Source organism: Monodelphis domestica, chromosome 4 (genome assembly GCF_027887165.1).
Source record: "Monodelphis domestica isolate mMonDom1 chromosome 4, mMonDom1.pri, whole genome shotgun sequence".
Taxonomy (NCBI): Eukaryota; Metazoa; Chordata; class Mammalia; order Didelphimorphia; family Didelphidae; genus Monodelphis; species Monodelphis domestica.
Window position 1 is genome coordinate 1122722 of NC_077230.1, and position 25531 is coordinate 1148252.

General features: G+C 45.0%; 1 protein-coding gene across 7 annotated transcripts in view; it reads left to right on the top strand.

Moving 5' to 3' along the window:
- USP25 (ubiquitin specific peptidase 25) overlaps positions 1-25531 on the top strand; it is a 177341-nt gene that overhangs the window by 106420 nt on the left and 45390 nt on the right. For 3 of the 7 annotated variants that reach the window (XM_056797044.1, XM_056797045.1, XM_056797050.1), the window contains 8 exons: positions 143-304; positions 1613-1821; positions 7540-7610; positions 8224-8452; positions 9411-9611; positions 19002-19141; positions 21758-21871; positions 23617-23712. In XM_056797044.1, the coding sequence (XP_056653022.1) occupies positions 143-304; positions 1613-1821; positions 7540-7610; positions 8224-8452; positions 9411-9611; positions 19002-19141; positions 21758-21871; positions 23617-23712 (1222 nt within the window). The remainder of the gene's footprint in view (positions 1-142; positions 305-1612; positions 1822-7539; positions 7611-8223; positions 8453-9410; positions 9612-19001; positions 19142-21757; positions 21872-23616; positions 23713-25531) is intronic. The other 4 variants (XM_056797047.1, XM_056797048.1, XM_056797046.1 and 1 more) reach the window with 3 other exon arrangements.

A 25531-nucleotide genomic window follows, 5' to 3' on the forward strand; every position in this document is an offset into this window, starting at 1 on the left:
TCCTTTGATTCCCTAAGGAAAAGGGTGGCATAAAGTAATTTCATTTTATCGTTATATAACAGGTGTTGAAAACTAACAATTGCTGAAAACGGCACTTCTTGACTCTCTTAGTAAATGCATTCGTCCATTTTATGGTTAACAGATATTTAAGCTATGGTTCTGGCCCTAAGCGATTCCCCTTGGTAGATGTTCTGCAGTATGCCCTGGAGTTTGCCTCGAGTAAGCCTGTTTGCACTTCTCCTGTTGATGATATTGATGCTAGTTCCCCACCTAGTGGTTCCCTACCAGCACAGACATTACCCAGGTAAAAACATTTTTTAATGTGAGCGGAAACATTTATTACAGTGTGACAGTTAAGATGGAGAAAGTCATTGAAACAAACTGTGACGGACATGTCTTACGCATTTGCTATACTCGATTAGAATGGGTGTGTTATCAGATGTTTCATTTGTAAGCTGAGAAAGTGCCTGTTTTCTGTCTCTTCATTCGTAGCTTAGTAAATTAGACGCTGTTGTTTATACAGTTTTAGGCATTTGGGCGCCTTTAGGAGCACGAGGCCAAACACGCCTTTCCCTGTAAACCTTCTCCCTGTGCAGCCCTAGACTTTGGTAATCAGGACGCCAAAGGCCGTGGATAGTTTGTGCCAGCCTAGGGACAGCGTCCAGAGCAGACGCGCTGTCCAGGTGTGAAGGGCTCATCTGTTGGGCTTGCAGGGAAATCGATCTATCGGATGATCTCAGCTCACGTCACTTTATATTATGCCCACGATTGCAAAGCTCAAGGAATTCAGTGATTGTAAATGTTACTACCCTGGTCATGGTAGCACAAGCGCCACTCATAGACAGGGTAGAAATGAGACGAGTCTTGCAAGAATAACTGAATTAGGACTTACAGGAAAGGACGCACTCTGAAAGGCAGAAAGCAGAAGCAGCTGTATTCAGTTCTTAAAAGAGAACAGCTCTGAATACGTGGAGGTTAGAAATGTTGTGTCACGGTGAAGGAACATGTAGTGGTCTAACCTGTCTCATTAGTACCACAAAGGCCAAAGAGTACGATTTTCACACTTGAGAAATGGGGCTGGAAAGAGATAGGAGAGCCAGATTGTATAAGGCCTTAAATGCCAAGTTAATGGTGATTTTTTTTTTTAAGCAAAAGAGTAACATAATAGGAAGATTGGGAAGAACAATTTTAGGGATCAGATGCGGGGAAAGGACTATAGGGTTAAGCAAGAAGAAATGGGTGGATTTGAGAGAGTGTGTGTGCGTGTGTGGAGAGAGGCAGAGAAAAGACTTGGAGTTAATAGATTTACAACTGACAGGACTTAACTGATTGGACATGGTGGAAACAATTTAAAGGGAATAGCAACATAACTTGTTTTTACCCTACTGAGCAATGCAAGCTGGAAGATTTGCTCTTGGCCTTTTTTGTTCATTAGAATACAGAAATCAAATGTGAATATCTAATTCTTTTATTGGTTTTAAAAAGTCATATCCTGACAACATGCATCAAAGACGATTATTATAGTTCTTTTAAATATTTGTTTATATAAATAGTGAAGATTTGTGACTATATGACAAGCTGGGTTGTCCTATTCTGTCATTTAAAAATGCAGCCCAGCAGAGCAACAACAGGGAATTCCTTCAGAACTTCCAAGCACATCACCGACACCAAGATCATTTATATATAAGCCATTTACACAGTCACGAATACCTCCAGATTTGCCCATGCATCCAGCACCAAGACACATAACAGAAGAAGAACTTTCTGTACTAGAAGGCTGTTTGCATCGCTGGAGGACTGAAGTAGAAAATGACACTAGAGGTAAGATAGTGTAGCTTAATAATTGTGACCTCAAGATGTCTTGTGTTCAGGGAAATCCTATAAATTACATTTCTAAGAACATAGAAATCCTCTTGCGATTTTAGAGTAGCCTAGTACAGAAGTTGATAAGCTACAGCCTTGATGATTCACTGCCCGTTTTTGTATTGTCCATAGAATGAAAATGATTTTTATATTCGTGGGCCTTTTCAATTTAGCCTTATCTAATAAAAACGAATCTTTAACTTTTGCTCTCAGGTCTTATTTTCTAATTTGAAATTATCTTAATAGACCTTGACTGAATATAGTTTATTTATTCACTTGTACATTTGATTAAAATGTTTAAAATGGAATTTTCTTTTCATGTTGATAAACTCTCAAGAATATATTCAAATAATATTTGTATATCAAATTATACTTCCTGTCAGTTTAACATAATTTATAAGTGTTAACTCTTTGATCACTTTCCCTTACATTTTTGGCAATCACTGGGTTGTGATGAAATACCCTCAATCTTCTTAGCTTTCCTAAACTTTTCCTTTACTTTTAAGACTATCAGCTTTTGATAGCTTGTTTTGAATCTATAGAAATCAGCTGCAGAAGGTAAGTTTAATTTTTTTTTCCTTTTTCCTTTCAAAAACAAATAGAACATAGCCATCTTTAATCTTAGAGGCTTTGAGTCCTCACCTGGGAAAACTGTTCCAAACTAACCCTCCCCCTCTCACAAACAAATTAGCAGACCCTCAAGTTCTCACCTTGAGAAAGATTCTATTTTTAGCTACATTGCCTTGTCTCATAATTAGCTGTGAGGGCAAAAACCTGTGAGGAAAAGTTTTCACTCCCTCTTAAGAGGGTGAAAATAGTCCTCCATCTGCCCCAACAGAAAATCTACTTTCTTGTTTCCAAACCCCACCATCTGATGGTGGGGTTTGGAAACAAGAAAGAAACAAAGAAGTAAAACCTGGAGAGATCAGTGAGGAAGAGTAGTGTTAAATAAAACAACAACAAAAAACTGGCCCTCTACCCTAAGAGATTTTCACAGCCCAAATAAGGTAAAAAAATAATTTATAAAAACCTTTTTTGCCCCAGACCATTCTAAAAAGTGCTCTGGAAGCAGGTGATGAAAACACATAGTTCTGGTGTTTTACCCTGAGAGGGAAATTAGCTGCTTCCAGTTGCCACTCCTATACTTAGCCTACAACAAAAGGAGTTAGTTAATCCTCTCCCACCCTCCAACCAAGGAGTTAATCCAATTAAGGCGTGCCATCCTTAAAGGGACCACACCCTTACCTTTAATTTTCACAGCCTGAATTTAACCCCTAGCCAGTAGCTTCATCCAGAATTATAAGCAATTTAATAAATAAAATATACATTATAATAAATAAATGAAAAAAGTGGATGCTACATTACATGAAAGTTTTCTGACTTTTGAACAATTAGGAACCTTAAATAGTGTGACAAAAAATTAAAGCTGAAATGCAGGCAGACACACAAATCCAATTAGAGAATTTCAGATACTTCTTACATGGTCAAATGGCAAATACTGACCCCACCCAAAACATGTTTGACTTTTACAAGCCTGTTCCTGAACCTCAAAATAAGGAAAATCCTCCCCCCGAAATAGAGATGGAAGACCCCTCTCCTATAGCTCAGCTTCAGAACTACCTCTCTCCTGCTCTGAAACTCTTGGCTGACCTTATTTCCCAAGATCCTTCTCCTGACATCTCATCTCCTGTTCCTTCTCCCACCCCATGACCAATCCCAGCCCCTTAGAAATCTCATCCTTTTAATAAAACTGTTTCTACCCAAGCTGACTCACCATTATCTGATTCAAATAAATTCCATTTCCCCTTAAGGGAAGTGCCTGAAACAGGACGCAATAGGGATGTTATGACACTAAGACACTGTATACCTTTTACTCCCCAAGACATAAATGCATTGAAATGCAATGTACCCACTTTTGAAGCATATCCCTTTGTGTATGATCTGTCTTATAAAGAGCTTGAAAATCTACTCCAGGCTTTCTTAACAGAATGTGAGAAAAATAAAATAATGTCTTATGTTAATAAAGTCCGAGGGCTCAATGTAGCACACTGACCATCACAAGGTCCCAGATGGGACTATAACATCTTTGAAGATTATTTTCAACTATATCGTTGTAGGGCGGCCATTCTAACTACAATGAGAGAGTGCTCTGAAAACACAGATAAATAGACAGAATTTGAAAAACTTAAGCAATCAAATGATGGGACACCCTCTAGATATGTAGATAGGCTCATTGGGTTTGGGGGTTGGTACTTAGATTTTGATCTTTCTAAAGAAAATTACATACGACAAATTAGAAGACACTTTGTTCATAACTCTTGCAAAGTGATCAGGGGTTATTTTAGAACTCACTGCCCATGGTGGCCTGAAATGGATCTTGATCAATTGAGAAAAACTGCTGTTTGTGTTTCAAAAGGCAACAAAGAAAAAGAGGAAGAGGCTAATGATTTCATGGAGGCAATTAGGAAAGAATTGAAATATTTAAGAAATAGAATTGATAAACAGGAAAAAGGGCATGATACTCAACCAATGACAATTGCCCCTCTCCAAGAATCTAACTACCGATCTATTATCTGCCACTTCTGTGAGAAAAAGGGCCACAAAATGATGGACTATAGAAATGTATTCAAGGCAATCAGAAATAATAATTATAGAAATCACAACTTTAGGACTAATAGAAATAACTGTTATGACTATAGGAATCAAAATTTTAGAAATCTATATTCTAGAAATAGAAATTGGGAAAATGATAACTCAAGCCAAATAACTCCACAACAATATAACAAGTAAAGCTCATCCAAAAATTATTCAGGGTGCTACTGCCCTTCCACATGGGACAGAAAGTGGTACCTCTTAGACTCTATTAATTTTGTTGATATTAATTAGCCCTTTTCAGTTTTGTCTCCCCTCCACATAGTAGCAAAGAAGAAAGAAGAAATGGATTTTTGAATACATTACCTTGATGACTGTAAAATATACACGTTTTTAACATTCTTTTTTTCCTCTACATGTGTCATACAGTATATGATTTTTCTCTCATTTTTTTTGTATTTGAAGCACACATGCCACCAGTATTGAGAAGACTTTCTTTTAACTATTTTTTTTATTTTTGCAATAGAATAAGCTAGATGTTCCATGCCTAGCATATAAATGCATACCTAAGAGCTTTAAACTATGGAAACCTGCCATTTATTGATAAAAGTTATGGGACTGTGATTAATGTTTGTGTCTGATTCTAGGAAATGGGATTAAAAGAAAGAGCACAGACTTTATCTACATATGATGAACTTCTATGCCAATATGAAAAGACTTGAACCTAGTGTGAGACTTGAGGTTGTGGTGCTTGACATGTGTTAAGACGCAGGACTCCTTGAATCACACTCCTTGTGAAATAATTTCTATGAAAGTACCTAACAATTGGCTGTTCTGGCTTCCCTATCCCTGAGAAATGACAAAAGATCAGACCAGGGAATAACACTTCCCTTTTACACAAAAATCTAGCCCTTTTTTCTCTATTATAGTATGGCAACTTCCTGTAGTCCTGACTTATAATGGATAAATACAATATTAATGGATTTGTTTCCCTACAAATTTGTAGGAAAGAAATTTACAATAATAATAATAATTAGAAATGAAATTTGTATAGTATTTTGGGTTTTCATTGTGCTTTATGAACATTGTCTCATTTGATCCACACTGTGACACTTAAGTAAATGTAGATGAGAAAACTGTGGCTAGGATCAGATAACACATTTTTCTTCCTGGAATCTTTGGTAATTTCAGTTATCTTTTTTCCCTATTGTACACTTTCTGATTTCCTCTCCTTGTGGTTGCCTTGAAAGCTCAATCTCATGGCATCTCAGCCTACTTTTACACTTGGCGATTTACTGTTAACCATCCTAGATACCTTCCTCAAGTAATTCTCGTGGATATTGTGCTCTTAGCTTCAGGCTTAGTAAAATGATGTACAATTCCTCTCTCTGCCACTTCTAGCAGCTATTACCAACACACACACAGTGACCTGTCCTAGTGTCCCTTCCCCCTCTGTTTCTCTTCCCTAGTTCTTATACTCGACTTAGTGCCTTTAGCCTTGTAGCCATTGGTGCTATGGGGTTGACTATTCTGGAAGTTCAGAACTCTGCAGAGCCAGGACTTCCGGGTTTGGGCTTCCAGCACACATTTGCTTCTGGAAGGGCTACTGTTATGCAATTTTCTGCACCCCGAAACTGGGGTCTCATTCACAGCACTGGAGAAAGAAGGAACAGAGACTAAGATGTGGAGTAGCTTTGCTGTGAGTCTGTGTCTTATCCTTAGGTCTGCTAGGGAAGCCTCTTTATTCCTAGCATGAGAAGAGGGACTGGGTGCTGAGTGAACGTCATCATAATGAGTGTTTTGGTTTGGGGTTTTTATCTTTGAATTCTTGGGTGTCTTTACCCACGGAGGCAGATGAAGTTGTTTTTATCTTTGGCTCAGTTTCTGTTTTGAAGAAGCTTGGGAGATCAGAGAAAACATCTACCACTCTATCTTGTTGCTCACGTGACCCAGAAATCTTGATAATAAAAATTTTAATTAAATATATACTTGGAATTCCAAGCATTGAGTAATATTATTCCAAATAATTATTGAAAAATCTTTGTGTAAAAAAAATTTATTCCACTTTCCAGGAAAAATCACTCACATATTTTGAACAATACAAATACAATAATATTCTCTGTTATAATTACAAAAGAATGTCACTGATGTTTGGACTATTTTAAGTTGCTCAAATTTGTATTTATTTGAGGAATGGACCATTGAAAGTACATTTATTAATTACAGAGGAAGTTAATGTCCAGCGCAATATTCCTATCTTGATCTTTTTTGCGGCCAAATCTCTCAGTTTCCACTACAACAATTTCTTGAAAATACTTCTAAAATATAATGAATCCTAATTTTGAAACTTTTCCAAGGAATAATTTTCTAAATTTCATTTTAAAACTTGAAACTTTCAAAATTTGTGCACCAAAAATTGAATCATAAATAAATTCAGGGAGATACTGTTTTGTTTTTAATTGTCTAAATTATTTATTAGACAGCCTACATGTTTCTTGATTTTATGGATTTCCTTAAAAGTCAGAAATTTAGCATTGCATATATATCACAGTCCCCTTCCACGTCTTTATTCATAAATACTTTTTCATTGAATTAATCAAAATTAAATAGAAATAGATGTGCTGAGTTCTCTATTTCTAACAAATTTAATGGCAAAACTATGACATGCTACACTTTTTTTTTTCAAAAAAGGTTCTTCTAAAGACATTGTCTAACTTTGACTACTTTTGATTTTTTTTAAGCATGATTTTTTTAAGTGTTGAACATATACTTGGAATTCCATCACAAAAAATACCATTCCAAATAATTCTCGGCCCATCCGTCTAGTTCATAAGTGGCTTCAGAGAACGGCCCATGTATTTGAAATAGATTTCAAACAGTCAGATTCTCTGTAGTAATAGTGTTGGATTTCATGAAGTATATTCTGAATTAGCGACGTTAAAGGTAATGTTGATTTGAGGCATCGATTTCGCTCAGAATGTTAAGTAAGAAATAATGTTTTATCCATTTCCATGTAGCTTCAGTAGAAGTTTGTTCTATTAATTACAAAGTTAATGCTATTAAAATATTTCTTTATTACTTTAGATCTGCAGGAAAGCATATCTAGAATTCATCGTACAATTGAACTAATGTATTCTGACAAGTCTATGATACAAGTAAGTGAAATTCTGAATGGGGAAGTACGTTAAAATTATATTCAGCCGACACGTATCTTTAAGCAGTCTAATTTTACGTTTCACTTTTCAGCATTTTAGTTGAACCCCTTTTCAACACACCGTGTCTTCCAATACTGTTGTTGGTGTGTACAATGTCTCCAGTGTTATTGTTCCTCGAGTCATTGGGGCTTTCATTTACATTCTCGTTGTTGGAGGTGAAGTCGATAAAGGTTTGGAATCCTTGTTTCCTGCCAATCTCTTGGTGACAGTAACCGGAACGTTTTATAATTAGACGTTGGTCCAGGACTCCAAACCTTCATGCGCATTCCATTCTAATTCACGTGTGTTCGTGTACATCACCGAGACGTTTGCCATTAGCCAATAGTGGTATAAGTATGTCGGTAGCGACCCATCGTCGACTATCCGCCATGTTTCAGACGAGTCTCCCTGCCTTGAATAGACCGAAGAATCAGCTGTTTCTATTATGGACAGCAATGTTTCCATTTCATCTGGTTTCCCTTAACTGGAGGCACGTCCTCCATGTGGGTCATGCAAGTATAAAGTCACACTGATTTGGACATGCAAAATGCAAGTTAACCTTTTCCCCGTGTAGGTTCCTTATCGCTTGCATGCGGTGTTGGTTCATGAAGGCCAAGCGAACGCCGGCCACTATTGGGCATACATTTTTGACCATCACCAAGAAAGGTGGATGAAGTATAACGACATTTCTGTGACCAAATCAACATGGGAGGAGCTGGAGCGGGACTCGTTCGGTGGCTACAGAAATGCCAGCGCTTACTGCTTGATGTACATTAACGACAAGGAACAATTCTTAATACAAGGTAAGGAGGCAACAGTTCCTTCTTGGCTAGTCTAAGAAATGATCCAAAGCTCTCTGCAGCCATTTGGCACAGTTAATCGCGTGCTAAGTCCGTGCCAAAGTATTACTGCTTTATAGTGAAGCAATTGGAGGTTGAAAGGACCAGTAGCCTGCAGAGCAGAGCAGAACCAGAACCAGAGGTTCATGTGGGCCGTGTTGTGCTCTTGAGGATATAGTGACGGGGTGGGGTTGGGGGTGGGGGCAGCCAACCTGCCTGTCATTAGTGCTGCATTTCACAGCTTCTCTTTAAGGGGGTGGCTGAGGAACGCTCAGAGTGGGGGTGGGGAGCAGTGAGCCCCCCTGCATCTCATGGCTATGCCCATGTGCCCCAAGAGTTCCACCACTGAGGCTGAGACATCTTGCTCCCCTCTTTCAGGGCGATTGGTCCGTAGAAGAAATGCAAGTGGCCATCTCGGACCAAGCAATCCTGGTGATGCCCCAGCGATGTGCCTTGCTTTTGGTTCTGAGCCCGGCGAGGAGTGCTCTGGGCAGACAGGCTTGGCATCGCTTGCCATTTAGCTGGGGTTTCTCCCTGGCTGTGACAAAGACGCCATGTTTAAGCCCCGCGCAGTCCCTCTGGGCTTTACCGGGGCTGAGCAAGGCCCTTCCCTGTGGCCATCCCGGAGCCGAGCATGACGCTGCATCCCCAGTATATGGGGGCCATTTCCAGTCTGGGGAGGCCGCGCTCCTTGAGCTCTCCTGCTCCAGGCCGTTAGCGGAGAGCCCTCTTTACTGCTTACCCAGCCGAGGCCTGTCCTTCCCAACACTGCTCTGTGACGGGGCCCAGAAAGGCCTTTTCTTGTCGCCGTCCCAGCGGCGGGAGGCCCAGGCCTCGTAGTTGTGCCCTTCGCTCTGCTGGGCGTTAACATGTTCTCTCTGTGCTCGCTCACCTGAGACATTCTGAACTGTGTGCTTTGCAGAAGACTTCCACAAGGAGACGGGACAGAAGCTCGTCGGCATGGAAACGCTCCCGGCAGATCTGAGGGACTTTGTCCGAGAGGACAACCAGAAGTTTGAAAGGGAGCTGGAGGACTGGGACAGGCAGCTGGCCCAGAACGCCCTGCAGGAGAAGATGGCCGCCTCCCTGAAAGGGAGGGAGCCCGCCCCGCCCACCACGGCAGGTGAGCCTCTTCTCAGTACGGTTCGAGACACGGGAGGGTGTTGGGTGCAAGCCGTGGGCACGCTCTGTATGGGCGCACCCGCCCGCAGATGCTGCATGGCACGTCCATGTAGGAATGGTGTCTTCCAGGCCCTTGGCCATGGCAGTGGCGGCTGCCAGTCTCGCTCCATTTCCCCTAGGCAAGAGGTGGCTGGGTCTGTTGGGAAAGATTCGGCCAGGCCACACCCCGTGCCTATATGTATGTGCCTATATGTATTGCAGAGGCGCAGGTTGGCAGGCCTCGCCTAGACCCAGCGAGCAGTTTCTGTGCTCTTCAGGAGCTCCTTTGGTCTTTACAGCTGAAATCGGTGCTCTCGGTGTCCCTATCAAAAAAGGAGCTGCTAAGAAAGGTTTGCTCGTTTGCCCAGCGAGGGCCACAGAGCTCCTAAGTATCTGCGGCGAGATCTGAACTCGGGTCTTCCTGACTTCAAGTTCTTCACTGCCCTCCGGGGCGTTCACAGCACAGAATGAAATCCTGAAAAGGGCAATTCTTTAACCAGGGTGGGGCTCTCTTTACAAGGAGCCAACAGGAAATGGTACCACAAATAACCAAAGGAAGCAGAGCCAAGACTCCAGGATGCTCCCATGGCTCAGGGTCATTCAGATGGGAAGTGACTGCAGGCTAGTGGCCGCCCTCATCCTTTTCTCCCCAAGTGTGTCGGTGAAGGGCAGTTTCTAGGAAGAATCTAAAGACAGCTCCCCTGAGGAAGACTTTCCTCCCGCTCTGAGCTTCCCAGCCACCTCCCCTTCCTTCCCCTCAGCAGCTCTGCTGTAGGTTCTGCTGCCCAGCTGATCACCTGATCACATGATCTCGCCCAGCAGGTCCGGGTACTCCGCCCTTCCTCCATTCTACTTGTTTTGTTTTAGGCCCTCCCAATACTGTGCACTGGCTCCAGGGCAGAAGAGGGGTCAGGGCGAGGCCACGGGGGTCAAGTGACTGGCCCAGGGTCACCCCGCTGGGAAGTGTCTGAGGCCAGATTGGAACCTGGGGCCTCCATCTCTGACTCTCCATCCACTGAGCAGCCCCCTCAGTCCTCCTGCTTGTCTCTCTCCTCTGGTGTTGTTTCTCCGGGAGGCTGGATAGAGGCTCACTTTCCTTTCAGGAAACCACCCTGTCTAAGGAAGAGCTCTGTCCCGGGGCTGCAAAAGAGCCTGAAACTGGTGCCTTGGACACGAGCCGCCCTGACGTGGAGGCCTCCATAGCGGCCACCGGGACGGGCTTGTTTGCGAGGCTCCACTGTCCAGTCCTGGGCTGTCAGCACTCCCTCCGCATGGCTCCGAAGGGGCTTAGCAGAGTGCCTGCCAGACTCCAGTTAATCTGCCCAAGGCCCGAGTGAGTGTGTGCCAGACAGCCATCAGCCCTGAGGTGGGCGAAGGGGAAAGGGCGGCTCCACGTTTACCAGGGACTCCCTCCGCTTGCTCACTTAGCTGCCCTGTGGGGCCCTCGCTGCAGGGGGCTCCCTGGGGGACCCTTGCTCCATGCATTCGCTGTACTCAGAGCGTCATCCCTGTTCCAGTTCGAGAGCTGTCCCGCCCCAAGCCTCCCCTCTCCCTGGTTTCAGAAAGTCACTGCGGAATCCCATCGTCGCATCTCCCTTTTGTGGAGTGTCTCCTTCTCGTTTGGGCCTCTTCTGGCCTCACCCGACCATTGTTCCTGCTTTTCTTCACCTCCGACTTTACAGAGAACAAGGGGGAGAGAGCGGGATCGTCAGCCTCATTGTAGCACCAACAAGAGGGCCGTTTTTCCGACTCTTAGAGCCTCTCAAAGCTACCTAGATTAAGAATTTTGTGCCCAGGTTTAAGCACGTCGTCGGTCTCTAGAACCGAGCATTGAACAAGGTAAAAATCTGCTGAATTCACAATAGAGAAAGACCAGTAATGAGCTGTTACTGGGCTCTCTGTTCCCCTCAAAGAATACAGAAGAGAAAGAATGACAAAATGAAAGTAAGAGAAGTAATAAAGAGAATGAGGGAAAGACATTTTTTCTAGAAAATAATTTTTTAAAAAATTTAAACTGATTTAAAAATTGAAGGGAAGGAGAGGAACGAGACTTATTTGAGTATTGAAACTGAGAGTCAAAAGAGAGGGGAAGAATTAAATGAACCAGCTAAAAAGCAAGAAGGAACCCAATAAATAAAATTTCCAAAAGAACCAGGGGGACTAGAGGAGCCCCCCCCCCCAATAAGCTAATAACTAGACATAATATTGTTTTAACCATAGATAAGGAGGAGAAACAAAATCTTAATTTGAGAAAAAATAGTAAAGACAAATGGAGGAAAATGTAAGATTAATTCCAATAACTTTAAATGTGAATGAACTAAACAGCCTAATAAAAGGTAATAATATAAATAAATATAAAGAATATAAATAAAAGGTAATAAAAGGTAAAAGAATGATAGTTTAGGTGGCAGCTGGGTGGCTCCGTGGATGGAGAGCCAGGCCTAGAGGCAGGAAGTGTCCTCGGTTCAAATCTGAACTCAGATACTTCCCAGCTGGGTGACCCTGGGCAAGTCACTTGACCCCCATGGCCTAGCCCTTACCACTCTTCTGCCCTCGGGCCAAGACACAGTATTGATTCCAAGATGGAAGATGTTTGTTTGTTTTTTTTAAGAATGATCGATAGGATTTCTTTTCTAAACCCACAATATACACCTCATAAGAAATATAATTAAAGAACAAAGTCATAATGAGAATAAAAATGATGAACTTGAAAAACAAATTTACTTTTCATCCACTGAACCCAGAAAATCAAGAAAAAATAAACATCTAAATTAATAAAGAAAATATTAGCTAAGCTCTAGAGAGTAGCCCAATAGTTACAGGAGACTTCAATGTCCTTTTCTCAGTTTTGGATAACTCTAACATAAAGATAAACAAAATAGAGAACTGGACAAATTCCTAGAGAAATCAGTTGAAAACAAGCTATATTTCTCAGCACGACATGGAACTTTTGCAAAAATTGGATTAGACTTTAAAACAGAAATACATTGTGAACAAACACCCGAAGTCTACACTAGTGAATTCTTTATATTCTGTAACACAGTAAAAGTAGTAGTTGACTGGTAGAGGTCCCAAGGCCCCAGTGGAGATGTGAAATACTAAATCATGAGTGGGTCAAAGCCTTAGAAGTTAGTGAGTAAAAAAAATGTTGGTAAAATAGCCCCAAATTTCTGGGATACAGCTTAAAGCATTTCTCACAGAGACAGTCATAGCCCTGCAAACAGAGTAACAAAATTGGGCGGGGGATATAATTAACTTAATAAGCATTTTAGAAAATTAGAAACTAGCAAGCATGAAATCAGCGTAAAGAAGAGCTGAAACAAACCCAAAGTAAAGTGAGCCGTCTGGAGCCCTCTTTCGGCCCACTCCCAAGTGTTATGGAAATGATCAGTCCAATGAAATGCTGGTTGTTTGAAAGTAGCCAATAGGAAATCACAAGAAAAGCAGAAAAATTGCCAGAAGTAATCAGAATCCGTTAGCGTAGTGAGATCGAGTATGCAGTTCTGTGCTAACCAAATGAGCACGTTTAGAAGCTGGGGCACGTCTTCCAGAGCATCAGCTGCCCGAGCTGTCAGGGCACTGGACGGAGATTCGAAGAGGCCCGTCCTCAGAAAAGGAATAGAGCTGCCTGCAGAGGAGCCGCCAAGTGGTAAAAGCGCCATTCCTGGTGGATTCATAGGAATTAAAGCCTAGTAGTGCCTCCTAGTGCTCAACTAGCGTGGCATTTACACCACCCAAAGCTCTCATCGAAAATGCCCTGCAGAATCCTTTCAGGATTCTAAGATTGTCTTAATAACTGAGCTAGAGAAGAATAAAGCAGAAAAGAACGATAGGCCAACACCATTGATGAAGGTTGATTCCGTCCAACAGGCATTCAGGAAATTATTCATTATTACTAAATTACAGAGAGGAAAAAAATGTGTTATCCATTTATTTATACTTTTAATTTTTTATCACTTTTACAAAAATCTTTTAGAACTTTATGAATAACAAAATTCTTGGGAAAAACAAACCGTTTAAAATATCCAAAGAAATTTGAAAGAGAAGAATAGAGATGAATGAAGAAGAATGGATGAGGAAAGGAGAGCACTTGAGATTTTTTTAATGAGGCCATTTTTCAATTGCATGAGTTTTGGGGGTATTTTTTTATTGTAAATCTTGAATTTTTGTCTAGATTTCCTCATTCCATAATAGCTTTAGTGTATTATGTGAGCTGTATTTTCTTGTTACCATTTTTCTGGAAAACTGGAGTGGTTTTTTTTGAACTAGGAATTGGGTATTTTGGCTCTGTTTCTGGGAGTTTTCAATTCGACCTTTCCCCCCCCCAAAGATACACTCATTGTCTTCTTTATTTTTATTTATCCCTTTGCTTTGAATACATACAGGATTTCTTCTATTGTGATGTCTAAAAAATACAGTGGCTACTTTTGTTTGGTTATGGCCACCAGAGGGTCTGATGACTTGCGTTAGCCCTGCTTCACCTATTTTGGTAATATGTTTCTTTAAGTCTTTGTCCTCCTTTTTTTCTTCCTCTTGAAAGCGCCTTTTGTGTAGACGACGCCTTTCGGGTCCCTTTTCTGCCAGCGGCTCCAGGAGTTGTGCTCTTCCTTGGCTTTTCCCTCCAGAATGTTTCCTCGCTTCCCTTCTTCCAGCTTGCTTGTGATCGCTCTGCTTTGGGGGTTTTCTGATGCTGCGCCTTTTTCCTTGGGTGTTGCTTTCTTGTAATCCCTGCTTTCTTGGTTTGGAACCCGGCCCTGGACTGTCGGGCACATCATAAGCCGCCATGGAGCCCTACTTCCTGCCTCAGGCCCGACTTTGAACTCGGCTTCCGCATCCTCATTGGAGCTGGTGTTCGCCCTCAGACTCCGCCTCCTCTTCTGGAGATCCTCCCCCTCCCCCCCACCGGGTAGAGCAGCAGCCCCGCAGCCTCCGGGTCCTCCTTCCCACTCCTAGGCACTCTAGCCGCGCCGCCTGGCTTCCCTTCTGCTTGCTGGGACAGAGACCAGTGTTCCTTGTTGCTCTTCCAGCTCTTCCTGCACCGTGCGGTCCTGTGGTTGCGCAGCAATTGCTTGGGTGCCGCTTCCTTTCTCTTTGGTCTTGTGCAGTCTTTACGGGTTCCTTGTCAGGATGGACGGGGAGGGCCGCACTTTCCCCTGACCTTTCAGATCGGCTCTTCAGTAGAAGATCTCCTGTGCACTGTGGAAGCCCTCAGGCTTGTTGGCTGGCATGCTCCCTCTTAATTCCCCTCAAGCGAGCCTCCGTGCTGTGCTGTGCTGTGCTATGCTGTGCCCAGGCGCTGGGGATTCGGCAGCTTGCCAGGCTCCTACAGCCACGGGAGGGTCTGAGGCCACATTCGAACCCAAGACCTCTGGTACCTGAGCCTGGCTCTCTGCCCAGGGGGCTGCCTAGCTGCCTCCAACATCTTTTAACCGTCTTGAGGGACATTTTGTTGTCTTTATTTCCTTCTGGATAGTTTCATCGTTTTATTTTGCCTGTGATATTCCGGGGTTCTTGTTCTTTGAGGGTCCTCGGAGGTCTTGAGGTTTTCCATCCATTCTTCCTTTCATTTGGCTTCTGTCACATCCACATGCCCCTCCTACGTTGTATTTTCATTCTCTCTCGTCAACTTTATTCCCTTCAATATTCTCTTTGACCGCCTCAGAGGAATTCTCCGGAGCCCGTAGGTCCCCTCTCTCTACTGATTGTTTTGTTATCCCCGCGCTGGGGCCTCTTTGGTGAAGCTCAGTCCATTTTGGGGGGTTCACCTGCAGGGTGTGCATCAATTCAGTGTGTTGTACGCTCTCTTGGAGGTTTCTGCCATCCTTCCACTCCTTTGGAGTGTCCTTTCTTGTGAGCTCGGTACCTGCAGGGAAACGCTCGCTCTTTATGCTCTTTATTCCCTTTGAGTCAGTCACATGCTAGAAGTGACTCCTCAGGCATTCATTTAACCTCTTTTAGCCATTTCTTGACCTTATTTCAGTCTTCCTAACACAAAAAGGGCCTCTGAACATTGTCTGTGGCCTCGTTTTTGTCTCAGCTCTTTGAAGTATATCCCTGGAATCAGGATCTCCGAGTGACAGAGTTCCGCCATTTTTGTCACTTCATTGATGGTTGTTTCCCAAAGTGGGTCCTGCACTCCTCGCGGTGAGGCTGGACTCACTGACTTTACTGCTGTGTTCCCTGAGCGGCCCTTTTCTTTTTGATCCTTCATCTTTTCATCATTCAATTCCAGGTTGGATGGGATTTCTTTGTGTTTTGGTTGTCCACTTATTCGGAATGTTCAGTAAAATCCTTTTTTAGCCAGTTCTTTGTCCAAAAACTCTTCTGGCAGTTCTTGTCAGATAAGGAGCCCATTGAATGGAGCTGATGGATACATAAATGCATTCCTATTAAAACCAGTATGTTCTCCCTTAAGTAACACCCTCCATGGGGAGTTCTTGGAAATACCACCAGCTATAACTCCGAAAGTTCACTAGGAGCGGAGCGAGGAGGCCTTCAGGTTCTGTCCTCGTCCTGTCCTCATTCATTCTATCCTCTTCCTGTCCTTGTCCTGACCTCGTCCTGTCCTGTCCTGACCTTGTCCTGTCCTAACCTCGTCCTGACCTCGTCCTGTCCTGTCCTGACCTCACCTCGTCCTGACCTCATCCTGACCTCGTCGTGACCTCGTCTTGTCTTGTCCTTGTCCTGTCCTAACCTCGTCCTGACCTCGTCCTGTCCTGTCCTGACCTCACCTCGTCCTGACCTTGTCCTGTCCTAACCTCGTCCTGACCTCGTCCTGTCCTGTCCTGACCTCACCTCGTCCTGACCTCATCCTGACCTCGTCCTGACCTCGTCTTGTCTTGTCCTTGTCCTGTCCTAACCTCGTCCTGACCTCGTCCTGTCCTGTCCTGACCTCACCTCGTCCTGACCTCATCCTGACCTCGTCCTGACCTCGTCCTGACCTCGTCTTGTCTTGTCCTTGTCCTGTCCTAACCTCGTCCTGACCTCGTCCTGTCCTGTCCTGACCTCACCTCGTCCTGACCTCATCCTGACCTCGTCCTGACCTCGTCCTGTCCTCGTTCTGACCTTGTCCTGTCCTGTCCTCGTCCTGACCTCATCCTGTCCTTGTCCTCGTCCTGACCTCATCTTGTCCTGTCCTTGTTCTGTCCTAACCTCGTCCTGTCCTGACCTCGTCCTGTCCTGACCTCGTCCTGACCTCATCCTGACCTCGTCCGCGTTCTGACCTCATCCTGACCTTGTCCTGTCCTCGTCCTGTCCTGTCCTCGCCCTGACCTTGTCCTGACCTCGTCCTGTCCTGTCCTCGTCCTGACCTCATCCTGTCCTTGTCCTCGTCCTGACCTCATCTTGTCCTGTCCTTGTCCTGTCCTAACCTCGTCCTGTCCTGACCTCGTCCTGACCTCACCCCGTCCTGACCTCATCCTGACCTCATCCTGACCTCGTCCACGTTCTGACCTCATCCTGACCTCGTCCTGTCCTCGTCCTGTCCTGTCCTCGCCCTGACCTCGTCCTGACCTCATCCTGTCCTGTCCTCGTCCTGTCCTGTCCTCGCCCTGACCTCGTCCTGACCTCATCCTGTCCTGTCCTCGTCCTGACCTCGTCCTGACCTCACCTCGTCCTGACCTCATCCTGACCTCGTCCACGTTCTGACCTCATCCTGACCTCGTCCTGTCCTCGTCCTGTCCTGTCCTCGCCCTGACCTCGTCCTGACCTCGTCCTGTCCTGTCCTCGTCCTGACCTTGTCCTGTTCTCGTTCTGTCCTCGTTCTCCTTTCAGTCGTCACGTTTTCCATTTGTAGTTCCTGCGGGGTCAGAATCCACTCTTTATTGGATATTCACTACTTTCCACTGGAATGTCTCTGTGACCATATTTGGCTGTGATGACAGAACAAAAAGCTTGTTTCGTATTCCATAGTTATTTGTAATTATCTTTTCCAAGTTCAGATTTCTCCCTCTTTTCCTCAGTTGGAGTCTTTCTTTCATGATACTCGAGAGTCCTAGAAAGGCAAAGCCTGTCCTTTGACTGATGTGATTTTAAAGAGAAAATGTATTCTCCATAGGAGTGCACCCAGGCCGACTCCATTTCCCTGAGCTCTGTCAGCCTCAGACACAAATTATAAAAGGGAGGGAGACCCTGCTTGTCCATAGAGATGAGTGATCAGGTACTGCCAGAGAGCAAGATGGCTGCTCTGTGCGGGAGGCCACAGCAGCACTTTCTGAGATGGGACAGAGGACGCCTCCGGAGGAGGGGAGGATCGGTTGTCTGTCAAGTTTCACTAGACCTCGCCTCTCCCACAAGGGGGGGGGGGGGGGGGAGAGAGACAGAGACAGACAGACAGACAGGGGGAGGGAGAGAGACAGACAGATAGACAGGGAGAGACAGAGACAGACAGATGGGGGGAGGGAGAGAGACAGAGACAGACAGACAGGGAGAGAGAGAGACAGACAAACAGACAGGCAGGGAGAGACAGACAGACAGACAGACAGGGAGAGAGACAGAGACAGTCAGACAGACAGAGAGCAGGAATGGTCGGCCAGGAGTCACAGAACCTGGCCTGAGCACACTCTCCCCCTGGAATAGAGCACCTCCAGCCCCCCCGGAACTTCTTGAATATTCTTTCTATGGATGTGGTTGCGCCTCCCAGAGCAGCAGACCCTCATTTGGGGACAGAACAAGGAGGGTGGGGTGAGGGAGGAGGGTCTGCAGGGCTTCCCTAGCTAAGAGCACAGGCTGACGCCAGGCCCCCTCAGCCCTCAGCTAACCCCCAGCCCTGCCCAGAGGCCCTCCTAAAGGAAGAAGCAGCCAGGGCTGCAGGTGTGGCTGCACGGATGAAGAGCCTCATCCTTTGGGGCTGACCCAGCCTCTCCTGCAGGCAGCTGAATGGCCTGTCGGTCCTCGCAGGCCTTGAATGTGCAGAGACGGGATCAGTGGAGTCCCTGGGCCTTGGATAGGACAGGGAAAATCATCCCGAAGGGGTTGTTCCAGTTGTCTCCGGGGTTCACAGTTCCCTGGGCTCCCAGAAAGCTCTGCTCTGGGACATTCCATCTCATGTCTGTATAGGAGAACCCCCCTCCCCCTCACTGGCTAGGTAGCCCAGCTCCAGTCTACGTCATGCTGCCTGCCTCGATTTCCTCATTGTAAAATTAGCTGGAAAAGGAAATGGCCAACCATTACAGTCAGTAGCTTTGTGAAGAACCTGTGAGTGCGCTTCCAAAAAAGCTGCCATGAGCAAAGGGGCTGCATGACAACGTCGAGTTCATTGTGCGCGTTGTTTGAGAACCGTTTGATGAACGCCATTCATTTGGCTCCTTTTAGGGCCCGCACTCACTGTGTAATGAATTGCTTTGTCGTTAAGCTCCTGCAGAAGAACCGGAATACCTAGAGCAGCCCTCAAGAAGTGATGTCACCAAGTATTTGAAAGAAGAGACCATGCGAGCCATCACCAAGGCATCGTTAGAGCATGAAGATAAAAACCCTGAAACCGTTTTACAGCTGGTAAGAAATTTTAGCTGTTACATGAGAGTGTGTGTGTGTGTGTGCATGAGAGTGAGGGTGTGTGAGTGTGCATGTGTGTGTGTGAGTGTATGTGTGCATGTGTATGAGTGTATGCGAGAGTGTGAGTGTATGTGTGGGTGTGTATGTGAGTGTGCATATGAGTGTGTGAGTGAGGGTGTGTGCATGGGTGTGAGTGTGCGTGTGTTGGTGTGTGTGCATGTGTATGTGAGTGTATGTGTGTGCGTGCGTGTGAGTGTGCATGTGTGTGAGTGTATGTGTGCATGTGTATGAGTGTATGCGAGAGTGAGTGTATATGTGGGTGTGTATGTGAGTGTGCATGTGAGTGTGTGAGTGAGGGTGTGTGCATGTGTGTGAGTGTGCATGTGTTGGTGTGCGTGTATGAGTGTTGCGTGTGTATGTGAGTGTATGTGTGAGTGTGCGTGCGTGTGAGTGAGGGTGTGTGAGTGTGCATGTGTGTGTGAGTGTATGCGAGAGTGTGAGTGTATGTGTGGGTGTGTATGTGAGTGTGTGCGAGTATGAGTGTATACAAGTGTGAGTGTGCATATGTGTGAGTGAAGGTGTGTGCATGTGTGTGAGTGTGCGTGTGTGAGTGTGTGCGTGTGTATGTGAGTGTATGTGTGAGTGTGTGTGTGCGTGTGAGTGTGCGTGTGTTTAAGCCTCTCTTTTTGCAAGGGAGTTTAGAGAACAGAACATTGGGCTTGGGGTTTGGGGTTCTGGGCTCTCATCCTGTTTTGGGTCCTCATTGTTTTGCTTTGAACCAGTTATAACCTCACCGGACTGGTTTCTTTAGAAAGGGAGTTTGGACCAGATCATTTAAAAGTCCTTTCATATTCTGTAATTTGGATTATTATTCAATGCACCTAGAAACAATTAACTGACTTTCAGAACGTGCACACGTGTATTATTATAAAGAATTGACAGAAATAGGCCCTATTTTTCTGATGTATGAAATGTGATCAGTCTTTAACTGGTTTAGATGGTATCTGAGGAACTCTGTGCTCTCTTTTCCACACAATTTGAACATATGGAGCCAAATTCAGCATACATAAAATGAAAAAGTCATTAAAAACATTAAAAAATATCTTTGAAAAGTGCCGTATTCCTTGAAAGTGGAAAAAGAACGTTCCTGAAGGCAGCAATGTTTGGGTGTGCTAATATTTAGGTGTCCCAAAATAGAGTCTTTAAGATTGTCATTTCCACTAGGTGGATATGACATCATCTCTCCTCCGTGTGCCATTATGCTTCATAGCGTCCTGTGTGCTCTCTTGATAGGAAATTAGTACAATAAACTCTCCTAGGAATCATGGAATCGGTTTTCCCTTGGCTTGGCCTGAGTGTCTCCATTGTTTTTAAACTCGTTTAACCTCAAATGTTGTCTTCCTCACATGGAAATTTAGTTTCTTCCATTGTTCACTGACGGGAATATTGGCAGAACTAAGAGAACGCCTATCAAACGGGTACATGATGTGCCCAGAGCTAGCCATCATGGCGTGTCTCTCATCCTTTCATTTCGTTTTCATACGAGTCCACAGTATTTGAATTCAATGAAATACGAGCAAAGATCGAGGACTTCCTTCCCTGGGACGGACGGGTGCAGCCATACCTGTCACAGAGCACAGTCCCCTTCGCTTTAACAGAAACTCTTCCTCAGTCACCGCGTCCGACAGACAGACAGGAACGATCCCTTCGTGAGGCTGCCCCTTGGCCGGTAGCGTTCTAGAATCCAAGGCGACACCCGAACAGGAACATCCCTGAGTGGAGAGGATCACGGCCAGTAACCAGAGGCAGGAAACGTCCCTCTTTCGGGTGTTAAAGTACCTTTATTCACAGTAGAATAGAACCTCCTAACTCGCAGTCTCCTTTGGTGGCCCGCTTATCGAAGCGTTCCTTTGTCGTGAAACGTGAGGGAGGTCCAGTTCCTTAGAAAGCATCCCATGTCAATGGGCGATGATGTCTGTGAGCCGCGCCCCGTACTGATAAAGCGATCATTATCTGAAGTCGAGTTTCATTTCCCCAAATAGCTGTCATTTGTACTTTGTACCATGGTTTATTGGTTCACTGCAAAGGCTCCGAGATCTGCAGGCAGAGGTACCGGTTCAGATGCTGGTTCTTTTACTGATTCATGTGGCCATTCTGAGCGCTGTTTGGTCCACGGGAAGATCAAGGTCCTGGCCTGGAACGCCTGCTAAGGCTCCTTTCGGCTCCCAGGATGAGCCTTCTCATCTTCTTCCCAGACTAAATAAACATGTTTACCACACAGAGACATTAAAGACTGGCATCGGATTAGAGAAAAGGCCTCTTTCCACGTAATCTTCGGGGTGCCTGCGGGATATATCGTGTTAGGAAAATACTTTGAGAGTCTGTTAAGCATTTGGCGTTCAGCCTGTTTAAGGGACCAAAACGGGGAAGTTTTAGTTGTCAGGCCCACAATGGAGAGGAAGAAAGTGAATGTTGCTTCCGTTCTTATAGCCTGAAATAATCCGAGTGGTCGTGCCAGGAACTTGCAGTCCTTCACCGCCCCCCAAATAGTTTTGCTCTTTTAGATGGTTCTCTTCTGTTTTTCGAATTCTTCCTGCTCATGATTTTCTCCTGCAGCCCCCTGAAAAAGCCACCAGCCCCCCACCTTCTAAGCAGCCCGCTGTAGAGGTGGCACTCGCTCCTGTAGGGACCTTTGCGGTCGCCTCAGAGAAGGGGGGTGATGACGATGAGGTACTGTTCTTGGAGTCCTTTGCACCCCCTGAACGGACTCATTTTGCTGCTTGGCACAGTATTTGGAGCATGCCTGCCTAGCCACACTTACATCTGTAGAGCGTTTGGGCCACTTTCTAGGTGACGTTTTAGCTTTGCCACTCTTTTCCAGCCTCTAGATTGGATGTGGTGATCCCCAGTATTGAACAACTTCCTTGATCATCCTCCGAAAAGCTGGAGATTGTGTTGGAACTCAAGAAGGGGGAGTTGGGGTCATGTCAAAATGGGGAAAATAACTGATGTGGCATCGAATGGTGAAATCTCCTAATATGTCTGAGCATTAAAAGCGCCTTTGGTGCAAATTCTCCACATCTTGATATCATGCCCAAGTTCTTCTTTCTTAGGTTTTCCGTTGTAGAGCCTGAGAGCAGGAGGGAAAGGTATAGAGAGCGCGGGAGGCCCCGGCAAAGGGTGAAGCAGCACAGATGGAGCCGCTAGTTAACGTCGTTCTTCCACTTCCTTAGGAGTTAGAAAAGATCCTTTAGGGCTGCCATTGCACCTTGTAAGAAGTGCTCGTTATGGACGCCAAGCGCTTCCAGCAGGGCCAGGGAAATCTGGCTTATTCCTTTCACACTTTCTGGGGGGGAGGGGGGCTGGGATGGTTTGTTTCTCTCACTGCTGGGGAATTCTTCCCTTGGCGAGGAATACGGACGGAGGAGGGATTCTAGCAAGCAAAATCCACCCAAAAAGAAGCTGAGTTTAGTTATTAAATTGTCTACATTGAATGTGCAGTTGGGAACTGAAAGTGATTATGATTTTTAATAGTACAAATGTTAGAAACAATCAAACCAAAGTCATTTTCAATCTCGTAGCAATAAGGACTGGACGTGCAATTCAGCAGGGGAGGGAAGTGCCGGGGAGAGACCCCTTGCAGCCAGTTCAGACATGCTCTCGGCAGTTTGTTTGGGGAATTATGTGCCATGTCTAGAGTGCCCCAGACCGTCTATGTGAGGGTACAAGTTGGAGCGGGGGCTTCATAACGTCCCGACGCTACTGCCCTGAAAACAGCACGTCTAACATTAGATCAGACAGAAAGGAGTTCAGAGTGAGAGCGAGGTGGTTTGAAGATGCTGGTTTGGGACGTGATGTTGGAAGCTGGGGACAGTGTGGCTCAGTTAGAATGCCCTAATTACAGGTCTCTGTATGCTAATGTCAAAGTAGCGCCCGGCCTCTTCCACAGTGCCCACTTGGCATGGCCTCCATTTAGCTCTGTCCTTTGCAGACGTTTCATTCGTCATGGAAGATTCTGTTGTTGTATTGCATCATCTGCTCATTCAAAGAGGGCACGAAGCCAAAAAGAGTGATACAAACTGCTTTCTGGCATTGGCCAGTTGTCTCATGTAACATTGGGGCCTCCTGTTGCCTCTGAAAGTAGCTTATTTGATTTAACCAGCATGTACGTGTGTGAGTTCTCATGGGGGGACTTGCTTGCCCAGGGGTGAGGGGCTCTGTTCTTTCCTCTTTGGCTTGGAGTGCCTGCGTGTGCTGGGGCAGAACCTTTCATTGCTGGGGCTGTGGAGAAGTGCATGGATTTGAGCAGGGTCGAGGGACCTGTACTGCGATGGATGGGGCCATTGCGAGCAGCGGTGCTGTCCCAGACTCGTCTAGCTGCGGGCTGCTTGTTAGCTGGCATGAACGCGAGGACGTTCTCTTGACCTGACAGCCGTTAACCATTCCAACCTTCTCCCTTCAATCCCTTGTGGCAGATCATGATGACGCCCGACATGCAAGGTATTATCATGGCTCTGGCTCAATCGAGGAGTGTGTATGACAGGTGTGGCCCTGAAGCAGGGTTCTTGAAGGTACAGCGACCCTTCCTCCTTTCTGCTTTCTTTGTCATTCCCCCCTTTGATTCTAAAACGTTGGTCTTGCACGTGACTTCTTGTTACAGCGACCCTTCCTCCTTTCTGCTTTCTTTGTCATTCCCCCCTTTGATTCTAAAACGTTGGTCTTGTACGTGACGTCTTGTTACTGGTGCTGTCAGTGTTCTCCTGTCTTGTCTAAAAGGCTACTAAAGCCAAGTGGATCACTGGGAAAATGTGCAGGTATTTGGGGTGGGGAGAATGCTTTACCTGAAGTGTCTCGGGAGTTCTCTCTTCTCTTTCATGCGTGTTGACCTAGCAAGGTTGCGAGAGAGGCAATGCGGGAGAGTCTTTGATGTTGAAGACCGTCATTTTGACGGCTAGACAAGTCTTGAGAATTCCCCCCTCAACATGTGGTCAGAAGGCCTCGGTTCAAATTCTCCCTTTGACAGAACTTGGGCAGTCATGCAACCTCTTGGAGCCTCACTTCTCTCCTCTCTAAGCCCAGCATCATAATCCTTGCTCTGCTAGGGCAGTTATACTATCAGCAGCTGGAGGTTTGCAAAGCCCTTTACTTATATTGTCGTCTTGTTCCATCCTCCCAGCAGCACCACAATAGCAGGTCGGGGCTATTTCTATTCCCACTCGACAGGTCTTCTATAATTACTGTGTGCCCTACACGGATTCAATTTGTGCAAACAAATGGCTGACCTGTGAGGGGAGAATAATGTGTGCATGTGCGTTAGATTATGTTTATACACGCACAGACGTGGGAATGAAAAATGAATACAAAAGAATTCCAGCATCCTCTGAGAGAGCGGAATAGATTTTGGCAGCATGGAAGATAAGCGATGACACCTTGGCAATGGAAAGCAGAATGTCTTGTAAGGGGAGCAGCCCGTAGGCCGGTTTGACTAGAGCGTTTGAAAGGTAGAAGGTAAACTGAGGCCCAGAGTACGAGGACCTTCAATACTAGAAGCAGACGTTGGTTTTATCCTAGGGGAAAGAGGGAGTTTTATGGGCAGAGAAGGGGCATGATCCATCCTATCCTTTAGGCCTGGCAATTTGGCAGATTTATGGAAGATAGATTTGAATGGGGAAACCCTCGAGAATGGATTTTTAACTTTTTTTTTGTCATGAACCCCTTTGGCAATCTGGTGAAGCCTAAGGATCTCTTCTTGGAATAATATTTTTGAATACATAAAATAGGAAATTATAAAGAAAGCCAATTGCATTGAAATACAATTGTCAAAATGTTTTTAAAGAATAAATTCATGAACTCTAAATTAGGAAGGGACGTTGTTTTTAGGACAGACTCCTTTGATTAAAGCAAAGGGTATTAAGCTGGATCCTATGAACTTTTCAGAAAAAAAGTTTTGCTAATTTTTAGTACATTTACTATATCTTAAATGTTAATACAATTGTTCCCTTTGTTAAAAATGGGCTCGTTTGTGTTCCTGCTTCTACAGTAAATTATTCTTATCCTAAAAATAATTTACCCCTATGTTTTGATAAATTTAATTATTTTCTATTCATATAATTGTTGTCATGTTCAGAGATAATTTCCTCCCCTTTGGTGACACAGCTTGCCAGCTCATTCATTCTTTAAAATACTGTTATCTAAAGTATTAAAAGAAAATTCTGTCTTCAGTGTGGCATCAACATTTAAGAAAAAACGTTGTAGGCCCGTGTCTCCCGGCTCACGTTTTAGGATTTTCTAAATCTCGGCATCAAACCCTTTCCCCTAAGCCTTTGGTCCAAGTCATCCCCGTCACCAAACAGTGCCTTTTCCTCCCTTTACCGAGGCATGCGTGCCCAC